At 49.2% G+C, this 11,758-nt stretch overlaps 1 protein-coding gene across 2 annotated transcripts in view; it reads left to right on the top strand.

Moving 5' to 3' along the window:
• CHST11 (carbohydrate sulfotransferase 11) overlaps positions 9,166–11,758 on the top strand; it is a 280,346-nt gene continuing 277,753 nt past the window's right edge. Inside the window, exon 1 of one of the 2 annotated variants that reach the window (XM_021092627.1) lies at positions 9,166–10,798. In XM_021092627.1, coding sequence (XP_020948286.1) covers positions 10,681–10,798 — 118 coding nt within the window. In that variant the 5' untranslated portion in view covers positions 9,166–10,680. The remainder of the gene's footprint in view (positions 10,799–11,758) is intronic. The other variant, XM_021092628.1, reaches the window with a different exon arrangement.

Below are 11,758 nucleotides of genomic sequence, written 5' to 3'. Positions count from 1 at the left end.
ACCTCCCCATTAGTGATGTCCCCCATCAGAGTGGGACATTTGTCACAATTGTGGTGTAGACGGACACATCGTGGTCACCCAAAGTTCATGGTGCACATTTGGGTTCGCTCTTGATGTTGTACGTTCAATGGGTTTAGACAAATGTATTCACCATTATGGTATCTTACAGAGTATTTTCACTGCCCTAAAAATCTGTGCTGCAACTATTCATTTCTCCCTCCCCCAGCCCCTGATCATCTTATTTCCATAGATTTGCCTTTTCTAAGATGCCATATAGTTGGAATTATACAGTGATTGGCTTTTTTTTTTTTTTTTTCACTGAGAAATATGCATCCTTCCTGGCATTTTCCTGGGGGGAAAGTGAGCTTTGGAAAGTCAAGTATGTATCAGTCAGAGTTCTTGGTTAAAGGCAACTAATCTGCTAGCTTGAGATCATGCATATTTTAAAGGATGTTAGGAAGCTCACAGAAATCCAGGAGGGTCAGAGAAGCAGGTAGATGCCTACTGAACTGAAAACGAGCCCCTCAGGGGCTGCTCCAGTAAAGACATCACGCGTCCTGTCTATATCGGCTGTAGCAGATTATTGGTGGCTGCCAAAAAATACATATAACCATGCTCGGTGCCTCAGCCTTCTTGCTGGGATAAAGGACACCTGTACTGCCAAAGGAGTTGTTCCAGTTGCTTCAAGGAGAATGTATCTTTTCACACAAACCTTTGCTATGTTCATGCCCTGAAACGGTATCTTCTTTTTCTCTAAATGATTGAGGTTGCACCTTTCCCGATGTTTCGTTATCGAGTTATATTTCTCTTCTGTATGTGTGAATAATCCCATCTCTGGTTTTTGTTCGTGTGTTTATTGGGGTCTCAGTGGTGTTAGCTGTTGGATACTCATCAGGTTTGTTACCACTGAGCCACCACGGGAACTCCGCAGTAGTGTTATTTGTTGTTCATACAAGCTCTTTATATGGAGTGAAAGGTTTCACCCTTCATTTTTTTCCCCTTTTTTTTTCTCCTGAGTATTTCTATACTTTTTTCTTCCTCCCTCCCTCTCTCCCTCCCTTCCTCTTTTTTGGGGGGCCACACTTACAGCATATGGAGGTTCCCAGGCTAGGGGTCAAATCAGAGCTGCAGCTTCCAGCCTACACCACAGCCACAGCAACATGGGATCCGAGCTGTGTCTGAGACCTACACGGAAGTTCACGGCAACACCAGTTTACCCCACTGAGTGAGGCCAGGGATCAAACCTCCTCCTCGTGGATACTGTCAGGTTCTTAACCCAGGACGAAACTCCTCTGTTACATTTTTATTTGCTATTTAACCTTGTTCCTTTTCCTTTGACATCAGGAGTTTTATATTTTGGAGACAAAAATGTAACAAATACTACTCAGGCTGCCCACAAAACGCAAGAGATTGCTTTAGGGGAAAACCTCTCTAACCCTGAATACTCAGGTAATTCCTCTTTTTTTGTGCCTTGCCGCCGCACAATACTTTGGGGTCAGTAGGTTTGTACAGAGCCCTTTCCTCTCCAGAGAGGACCATAAACAACCCTGAGAGGCATGGTTTTTCACTGCATCCCAGAGCAAAAAATATAGAAAGACAAAGGTGAATATTGTTGGAGCCGATCTTCTACAGAGACCCATCTCATGCTCCTGTCTAAACAACTGTTGTAGGGAGAGAATGTTAGACCCTGGTTTAAAAGTCACTGAGCTCTGACCTGCACTAGGAAAGGCTCTGAAATGACTACTGGAAAATTTCTCCATTAACTCTTGATTGCTCATCCCCCAGCGCCTCTGGGCTTATGTGACTTCTGCCTCCAAGCTCCTTGAAGAGTTGATCTTGATAAGACATGATCTCTCTCTCTCTCTTTTTTTTTTTTTAGGGCTGCACCTGTGGCATATGGAGGTTCCCAGGCTAGGGGTCAAATGGGAGCTGTCGCCGGTCTACACCACAGCCACAGCAACGCCAGATCCGAGCTGTGTCTGCATCCTACACCACAGCTCATGGCAACGCTGGATCCTTAACCCACTGAGTGAGGCCAGGGATGGAACCTGCGTCCTCATGGATGCTAGTCAGATTCATTTCCACTGAGGATAAGGCAGGATCTTGCTGAGAAGTCCAGAGGAGGTGCCGTTAGGTGTCTGTGAGCAGAAAGACACGGTTGATTCACTCAGAAGCATGGGTCTTGATGGCACATAACCTTGGCTCAGATCCCACCTCCCCCCTAGCACGAAACAGCTGCGCAAAAGTGAGCAAGTCCTTTAATCTTTCTGAGGCTCGGTTTTGTCGTCTGTGTAGTGGGCTACTCATGCTGTCCTCATGTGATCAATATGAACATTAGCAGTGGTGTGTGTTGTCTCCTTAGCGTGTCTGGCCCGTAGGAGATACACAGTAAGAGCCCTTTGTAACATATCGGGAAATTAACTGGCAAGTACTTGTGGGTCATCTGCTGTGTGACCAGTGTTGTACCAGGTCTGTAGGAACAGGAGATAGGGCACAACTCATGCTGTAACTATATGGCAGTGGAGAAGTACTGAATTACAGAGAAGGGGGTTAGCTCTGACGAGCAGGAAGAGATTTCTGTAGGTTGACATAAGTAGGGAAAGCATCATGGAGGAAGTAAGGGTTTAATTTTTTTTTTTTTTTTCTGGAGAAGGAAGGACTTGTTACTTGCGGCAAGTAAAGAGCACACTTGCTTTCCCAAAGCAATATCTCTGGCTTAATTGGGTTTTGATTATTTAAGAAACATAGACTCTTTTTATTAGACAGAGTATTTTTCCCTCTGAAAATGAAAATAGCCATATAGTTTTTTTTTCTTTTTTTCTTTTTCTTTTTTGGCTGTAAGCGTGGCATGTGGAAGTTCCTGGGCCAGGGATCAAACTTGTGCCACAGCAATGACCCAAGCCACAGCCGTGATAACGCCAGGTCCCTAACCTGCTGAGTCACAAGGGAACTCCCAGTTTTCCTCTTGAAAAATCATATGTAGGGAGTACCAGTGGTGGGTCAGAGGAAATGAAGCAGACTAGTATCCATGAAGATGTGGGTTCAATCCCTGGCCTCGCTCAGTGGGCTGAGGATCCAGCACTGCTGCAAGCTTTGGTGTAGGTTACAGAAGTGGCTAAGATCCCATGTTCCTGTGGCTGTGGTGTAGGCCAGCAGCTGCAGCTCTGATTCAACCCCTAGCCCAGGAACTTCCATGTGCCGGAGGTACGGCCCTAAAAATAAATAAATAAATAAATAATAAATAAATAAATAATAATCTATACTCCTTAAAAAATACTTAGAGACTATAGTAAATCAATTTTAAAAATTGCAATACCCGGGAATACCTATTATTAATACTTTGCTGTAAAAATATATTTGTCTATAAATATATTTGTTCTTTATCCAAAGGCAGTAGCTTATGTACACACTATTTTTTTTAAATTTTTTTTTTTTTGGCTGAACCTGCGGCATGTGGAAATTCCCAGGCCAGGGACTGAACCTGAGCTGCGGTTGCAACCTGAGCCATAGCTGTGGCAATGCTGGATCCACCACAAGGGAACTTCCTATAACACTGATTTTTTAAACATTTTGGGGGGGGCTGCCCTGTAGCATATGGAGCTCCAGGCCAGGTATCAGATTCAAGCCACAGCCATGAACCAAGCTGCAACTGTGGCAATGCCAGATCCTCAACCCACTGTGCTGGGCTGGGGATCGAACCCACATCTCAGAGCTCCCAAGATGCTGCCGATTCTCTTGCACCACAGTAGGAGCTCCTTTATTTTTTTTTTAACATTTTAAATTGATTTAGTCATTTTCCTTTTTGGTGGCTGTAGAGTATTCCATCATATGAAGGTTTGAGAATTTATTTAACGAAACTCTAATTATTAGACACTTAGGTGATTTGAGCACAGCTGAGTACATAAATGCTCCAGATTGGTCAACAGTATAAGTTAGTGATTTTAGTCAAGTCATTGTTGGATCACTTTTCAGAAATGTTATAAAAGTTGTATCAGTTTATACTTATTTCCACCACTGGAAAGAGGGTTCTCTTTCCTCCACACCCTTCCCAGCCCTGGGTATTATTGATATTTTATCATCTTTGCCAGGCTTCTAGGTAAAAATAATATCATTCATTTAATATGTATATCTAGACAGTCCTGTCTACATTGTCATGTTAGATGTGATATAGACATGATCCCGGGGGTCCCAGAGCTCAGAAACCACTAGAAAAAGACATGGTGAATAAGTGCCCATTGGGGTTTTCCAGTGATGTAACCTCATGTCTATCAGTGGACCAAGGAGGCTGTTTTTGTTGTTGTTGTTGTTGTTTTTGCCTCTGTTAACTCATGGAAGGACTCAGATGGTAGGGCAACAACATAGGATGTTCCAAGGGATTTGGGGGAGAAAGATGAACTCAGTCGTGCATTTCTATGACATCCTTGGAATCCTATTACTAATGTCTTGAGCACTGCACCAGGCCTATGGGGGTTTCTATTCTGAGGTGGCATACTTTTGCTGTACAACATGGGAGTAAAAAAAAGAGTAATATAAAACAGTGCCGGAACAACTGGATATTTGTACGGAAAAAAAAAAAAAAAAAAAAAAAAGACCTCTGTGCTTTCCTCACACTGTACACTAAAATTCACTCAAAATGGATCAAAGACCTAAACATAAATCCCCAAATGATGACGCTTTCCACAAGAAGAAGCCATAGGAGAAAATCTCCGTGGCATTGAGTTAGGCCAACATTTCTTTACAGAACACAAAAGATCGTAAGCCATCAAAGAAACAATGAATAACATGCACTTCACCAGTTTTGAAAATGTTTGCTCTTCAAAAGGCACAGTTAAGAAAAACAGAAAGGCAAGCAGAATGAGAGAAAATACACAAAACATGTGTCTGAAGATGGGCTGGTATCTGGAAGACATAAAGAATATAATAATATCACAAGTAGTGGGGAAAGACATAGCAGAATAAAAAAAGGCAAAAGATTTGAACAGATACTTCACAAAGGAAAATTTCTGAATGACCGAACACATGAAAAGATGCTCAATGCTGCTGATCATCACGGAAATGTAATTAAGGCTATGGTGAGCCATTACTACACACTCAGCAGAATGGCTAAAATGGAAAAGACTGATAACACTAAGGGTTGACAAGGATGTGGGACACTCCTACTTCTTTGGCTAGAATGTGAAGGGTGCATTCACTTTGAAGAAGACAGTCTCAGAGTGTCTGAAGTGCTTGTCCGTGATAAATGACAGCATTTGTCCATACAAAGACTTGTATGCTAATATTCACTGCAGCATCCTTGGATTAGTCTAACACTGGCAACAGTGCAAATGTCCATCAGCCAATGGATAGATAAATTGTAGGAACTTGATATCATGGAATACTGCTCAGCAGTATCTCTTCCAGAGTTTGAAAACTTCCCTCAAGCATGTCTTTATCAAATCCCTCGGGGAATTCCTGGGTGACACAGTGGGTTAAGAAGCCAGTGTTGTCACTGCTGTGGCTCGGGTTAGGTCCCTGGCTGGGGAACTTCTGCATGCCATGGGCGAGGCCAAAAAGAAAAAAATATAGAGGAAAAAAAGAAAAAAAGAATCCTTCAGGCAAAGTAGCACATAGTCTGCTTGAACTGAAATGGAGGTGCAAAGAAGTAAAGAATACCAGGAGACCAAACATAAGTGAATATTTCAATAACTTACCATACCGTGAATGTCAAAGTGTGCTTATGAAATGCTAATGTCATCTGGGACGGGCATGCCAAGGTGCTGGCAGAGGGAAAAAACAAAACGAAACAAAACAGTGATGGCACCCAATAGTCACTGAGTGCCAGGACACCTCTCTGCTGGCCGGACCATTGAGGCAGCTGCAGCTGCTTTCATTTTATAGGTGAAGAAACTAGAGCTCAGAGTGGGGCAGTGACTTCGCTCAGGTCGCACCTGCTCTGTCTGAGCCCTCAGCCCCACTAGCAGTCTGAGAAGACAAGAGAGGGGACCCTGGTGCCACTGCCACTGCCTGGCTTCTGGCTTTTTGACCTTGGATCAGCCAGCACCAGTGGGGTGACCTTGGGTATGTCGTGTTTCTCTGCCTCTGTTTTCTTCTCTGTAAAACGAGGCTAAGAATGAACTCCGCCTGGAGGCTCGTGGTGAGGGGAAGTGCGTAAAACACTTAGGATGCCATGTACATGGGGGCTCCCCCTTGATCATGCTGGAGCGGGTCGGGGGTTGGGAGGGGCAGTGGGGGGTTTGGGGGGTGGGTGGGTGTGTGGTGGGGGTATGGGGTTTGGGTGGGTGTGTGTGTGTGTGTGCCCGCGCTTGGGTGGGTATGGGGTGAGACCCTCTGACTGGAGCTGAAGAGCTTCTAGGGCGTGTGAATGGGTAGGTGTTTGGGACTCAACCAGGGACCACGATTCTTTAGAGGATGAAGAGTTTGGGGAGGCCATTTCTGGGCTGTGTGTGGAGATGGGGAGGGTGGTCCAGACCCCCTAGAGGGCAGCTGGAGGGGGCTTGGGGTGGCACCCAAGGCTCTGATGGCCTCTTCCCTCAGTAAGGGAGGGAGAGGAGTCTCTTGGGTGGAAGGGCAAAGGCAGCCCCAGAAAGTGACTTAGAATAGTAGCGACTCTTTCTTCCCTCCCTCCTCTCCTCTCGTCCTTTATTTTCTTCCCTCTCTCGCGCCTCTCCCCCTTCTTTCTCTAGCTCTCCTTCTATCCTTTCTCTCTTCCCCAACTTGTTCTGAAAGGCGAGGGAAGAAGAGCCTCTCTGAGAGCCAGGCCCTGAGTAACCCACTTGTGTACTTGCGGTTTACCTACCTGTAGAAGAGCTGTACCCTAAGGTCTCCACATGCTGGGGGCAAATGATTTCTGATTCAACTCCACAAATATTTACTGTGCTCTGGTTAACTGAGTGTACTTTGTGCTGGAGGTGCCAGAGAGATGCAAATGGGCAAAGCCCATCCTGGGCAGGGCCAGTCTGGAGCCCCTGGCTGATGCTGGTCCAAGACATGCCCCCACCCCACCCCAAGGATGATAAAGAGGTCTCTGTCTACGAGCGCCCTGGGCCCACATCTCTCTCCAACAGAGCACAGAAACCGGCGACCGGTTGTGCAAGATCTGAATAAGACAGTACATTGAAGGCATCACCTACAGGAACGAGGCAGAGCTCAGCCTAGAGGTCCTGGAGGGCTTGGTAAATATCTGTCGGTTCACTGCCAATGGCACACGGGAGCCAGAATTCTGATTTTGCCTCTTTTGCTCTCTTGCCTCTGAATCTTCCCAAGGTGACCCCTATACATCTAACTTGCTCGTCAACACAGTTTCCGGGGCCACACCAGGTTTTGAAGTTGACCCCAGTTTCACTTGTATGTTGTTTCATCTGGAGTCATGATTCATGCCTTGTGATGGACCAAGGTTTAGCAGGCCCCAGGTTAAGCCCAGTGCCGCCGAGACGCAGAACCTCTCAGAGTGAATGGGAATTTGGAAAAATGAGGAAAATAAGGTCTGAAGAGGGAAGTGTGGGGTGGGGGGTCGTAGCTAGGAAGACTGTTTCCCAAAAGCTCCGGGCTCTCTGACTTCCTAGCCTGGATGGGGTGTGGAGGAGTGTGTGAGTGGTTCTTGCTGATAACTGATGAGGCCTAAGCCCTGGCTGTTTGAAGCCACTGACATTAGGGCTTGTTTGTTATTGCAGCTTAACCTCACCTGTCCTGACCGCTACCCGGGGAAAACAGAAAGCATGATTTACAAGGCAGCTTTCCACTGACATTTCTTCAAAATGCAAAATATCATATCTCCTTTCTCCTCAGTCTTAGCGTTAACCCTGTCCTTTATCTGGTCAATGTAGAATGCATAAAAGATACAACAAAGTTTTGTTAGGTTAGGACTGGAAAGAAAGCAATGGTGGTACTAGTGGTTGGGAGGTTTATTATAGTGTGACAAGGAGACAAGAAATAGAACTTTTACCCCTAATGTGCACAGAATAGAATTGCAGATCATTACCACTGCCCAGGACCATGCACTTTAGAGGGGATCTACTTTAAGTTCTTAGCCCAAGAAGGCATCGCCTCTCCATCTCAGACTTATTTGCACCCACCATGTGCCAGTCGCTCTGTTGAACACTAGAAAGAAATGGAGATGAATAAAACGCAGCTCAGTAGGTACAGGGATCCAAGAGGGGTTTGGACCTACTGCTCAGAGCACAGAGGAGGAAGGAGGCCACTTCAGGAGAGAAATCAGGGAAGGCTTCTTGGAAGAGGTGGTAGTTCACCTGTCAGAACCTTGTCCCTCACTTTATGTTTGGGCCTATTCCTGACTGTGCGAATGCAGGAGTGGATGCTGGGCACAGTTCAACATCCTTCCTCAGCAGGCGGGCCCCAGCTCAACCTTCCAAGACCTACCGGGGATTCGGCTTCTGACCTCTATCCTTGACCCTGTGACTTCCTAGACTGCCTTATGTATATCCAGGCTTTTCTACAGGTACAGTGTCGTCTCCGCCCTGGCAAAACCAGGCGTTAAACAAGAGCCTGACATGCTAGGCCAAGCACTGTAAGTGCCCACCTAGGTGTGCGCCCTGTGAGGAATCCCTGCCTTGGTCAAGGATGGGGAGGATGGGCTAAGCACCGCTCTCATCCTGATCTCCTGGGGTGCGGGGCTGGGGGTGGAAGTGGGGGGAGGGGGGTCACTGGAGAATGAGTTTGCGCTGGATCTTGTTCAGCTTGGCTGCCTTTAGTAAGCAGCTCATTCACAAGTGAGCACAAATTAATACAGTACAAACCGGCTGCATAAATATTATGCTGTAATTGATTGTCTTCTGTAATCAAAGGCAAGGCTGCTGACTTTGTTACTTTCCCTGCCTTGCAACCGCTGGAGGAAGACTAGGGGAAGGGAAGTGAGGGTGTAGAGATGGATTTTGCGGCAGGTATCTGTTTGCAAGTTGTGTCTCTGATGTAGTGAGAGGAGGATACGGCCCATTACATCCAGATTCAATAAGTATTTATCAAATGCCTGCTCTGTGAGAGGTACTGAAAGACACATTATCTTCTTTCATTATTGAGTTAATAGTAGTAAAGATTTGATAACATGTGCAAGACTTGATGGTCTTTACAATAACTTTTTTTGGGGGGTAAATATTGTTGGAATTTCAATAATCCTTTAAAGACACGGTGTAAAGTTATAAGGAAAATAAAAGGATTTTATTTTATTTACAGCCTTCTCGCTTAGCTTACAGAATTCACAAAGGACGGAACAACAAGATCTTCCATTCCGGGTAGATAACCACTTTTCTCCAGCTAGTACCAGGGAGGTGTGACCTGCCTCCACTTTGATGTCTAAACAATCGAAATGCACTGGAGTTGGCATTTTTAAGTCACTTCACACAACACACGAAAGCAACGCCATCTTTCCATTTACCTGCCAATGGCTGGTCGTACCGGGAGGAGTGACCTCGTGGGGCATCCGCTGCCCCCACCTCCACCCCCCCTCCGCCAGGACTCTCTGCCCTTTGGAGGATTTGGAGGGAGCTCTCCCCTTTGGGAAAGCAGACTTCGACAATTCACCAAAACCCCTTTTACTCTGCGGAGGAGAATGAGTGTCAGAGGCCGCCTAAATCCCCAGGAAAGCTCAGCCCTCGCCCGACCCCTTCGAGTTCTGCAGTTTTCCTAACCTTGACCTGAAGTCAGCCGTCTTTAACCCCTTTCCAAAACGTCGCTCGTGCTGGGCTGCCGTTTGAAAGGAAAAACAAAACAAAACATCCAAACCTGAAACCGCCCAATTCGGAGACTCGGGGAAAGGGCACTCGCTCCCTGGGGGCTCGGAACCACTTCCCGGCTACCCTACCCAGGGATTTTAAATTATCCCGAACTGCTGGACCCCTTCGCGCTTCCCGTGCCCTAAACCGCTCCCCGCCACTTCCGTCTTCACACGCCGGCAGGAGGAGGTGGCAGCACAGAGGCGATTTTATTCGTATTTTTTTCCTCCGGGTTTTGTCATGGAAACGCTGACACACAACCTCCAGACGGCCGCGGGGCCGGCCGGGGACTGAGGGCTTTTGGGACCCTGCGGGAGCGCGGCGCGCACTCTGCACTCCCCGGGAAACAGCTGGACGCGACCAAATCCCCGGTAGGGGCGGGGGGAGCGCGACGCTCCGCCCCGGCGCTCGGGTCCCTCCCTCCGCCCGGCTCTCCGCAGGCGCCCTCCCCTCGCCGGGGGCTGCGAGTTGCATTTGGTAAAACCCAGCCCCGGAATATATAGATCATTGGAGCGCAATGAAGTAGCCTGTGGAGACGAGGGAGGGGGCCCGTCCGACAACCACAGAGGCCGGCGCAGAGGCAGCGGCAGCGGCAGCGCGGCTGCACCACCATCACCGCTCGCACCCCAGCCGCCCGGCCCGCGAGGAGGCAGCGGCTGCCGCCGGCGGGAGCGGAGGCGGCGGCGGAGAGGCGAGAAGGAGCAGCAGGAGGAGCACGAGCGCGCAGCCGGCTAGTCCACGCATCTCCACTTCCAGAGCAACTCCGGCGCCTTCCACACCCTTGCCCAGGGCTGGGGGCTCCGAGAGCAGCCGCGGAGCCAGCCTGATCCTCCCTGCGAACCCTGCCGAGCCCTGCCCTGCGCCTCCCGGGCTCCGCTCGGCGCGGCGGGGTCCCCGCTCTTGCGCTCCGGGAGCGCCTCCCGGACACCCGGGTCCCCGCAGCCAGGACAAAGCCATGAAGCCGGCGCTGCTGGAAGTGATGAGGATGAACAGAATTTGCCGGATGGTGCTGGCCACTTGCTTGGGATCCTTTATCCTGGTCATCTTCTATTTCCAAAGTATGTTGCACCCAGGTAGGGGGCGCGTTAGCGTGGTTTTGTTGGATATTTTCTTCTCTCTCGCGCTTTCGCTCCCTCGCTCCGCCTGGCTTCTGCCTCTTCCAACCTTACCTCTTCTCCATGGGCCACCTCGGGGTTCCTTGATGACCGAGTCTGCCCACATCACCGGGTCGCGATGAGGAGGAGGAGGAGGAGGAGGAAAGATGTGCTTCCTTTTCTTCTTCCTCCCGGCTTCGGGCTGGAGGATGGGACCAGAGGGGTGGTAGTTTTTTGTTTTTTTCTTTGTGTCTCTTGTCTGTCTGCGAGGTAGCAGGGCAAGGTAGAGGCTGTAGGAAGCTGCCGGAGGTGGGGGATCGGTTTAAAGAGCACGAAACTCCCTCGCCGCTCCTGCCGAGATCTGAGGATGAAAGAGGCGCCGGGTGCCGGCCGCTCAGCGCTCCAGCACGCTGTCTGTTACTGGCTGGAGGGCCGGGGGTGAAGGGTGCGCGCCCCGGAGAGGTTCCGAGTCCCCTCCTAGAACTGGGCAGCCCCCGGCTAGGCTCCCACGTGTCCTGGGCTTGGCACAGCACTGAGCAGGTTGGGGAGAGGTTGGGTGCCTGGCTCTGCCCTTCCTCCAGGCTGGGGAAGGGGCACGGCCTCGGCTCTTTGCCCCCGGGTTCGGCTACGCCTTGACCTTGCGGTGGTGCCTCGGGGCCTGCACCCTCCCCCATAACCCCTTTCCCCCCTCTTCTCTGGGGAGACTCCGAGCTCTTGGGTCGCGCCGCCATAGTTTGGGAGGAAACTTTGGCCAGGTCCTGGGCTGATGGTCAGGTTGCAAACCCCACTCCAAGGTTTTGAGCATCGAGTCCCCTAGCGCCCTCCGGTCCCCGTGGGAATGAGCCCTCTCCCCACCGTCCCCGGTGCCTCAGGTTCCACTCCGGAAATCTGGATTGGAGGAGAAACGAGGCTCGCCCCTTCGGAGGGGTGCAAAGGAAA

The sequence above is a fragment of the Sus scrofa genome, chromosome 5 (genome assembly GCF_000003025.6).
Source record: "Sus scrofa isolate TJ Tabasco breed Duroc chromosome 5, Sscrofa11.1, whole genome shotgun sequence".
NCBI classification, from domain to species: domain Eukaryota; kingdom Metazoa; phylum Chordata; class Mammalia; order Artiodactyla; family Suidae; genus Sus; species Sus scrofa.
Note: the sequence above shows the minus strand (reverse complement) of the source record. Positions and strands in the feature narration are given on the sequence as shown.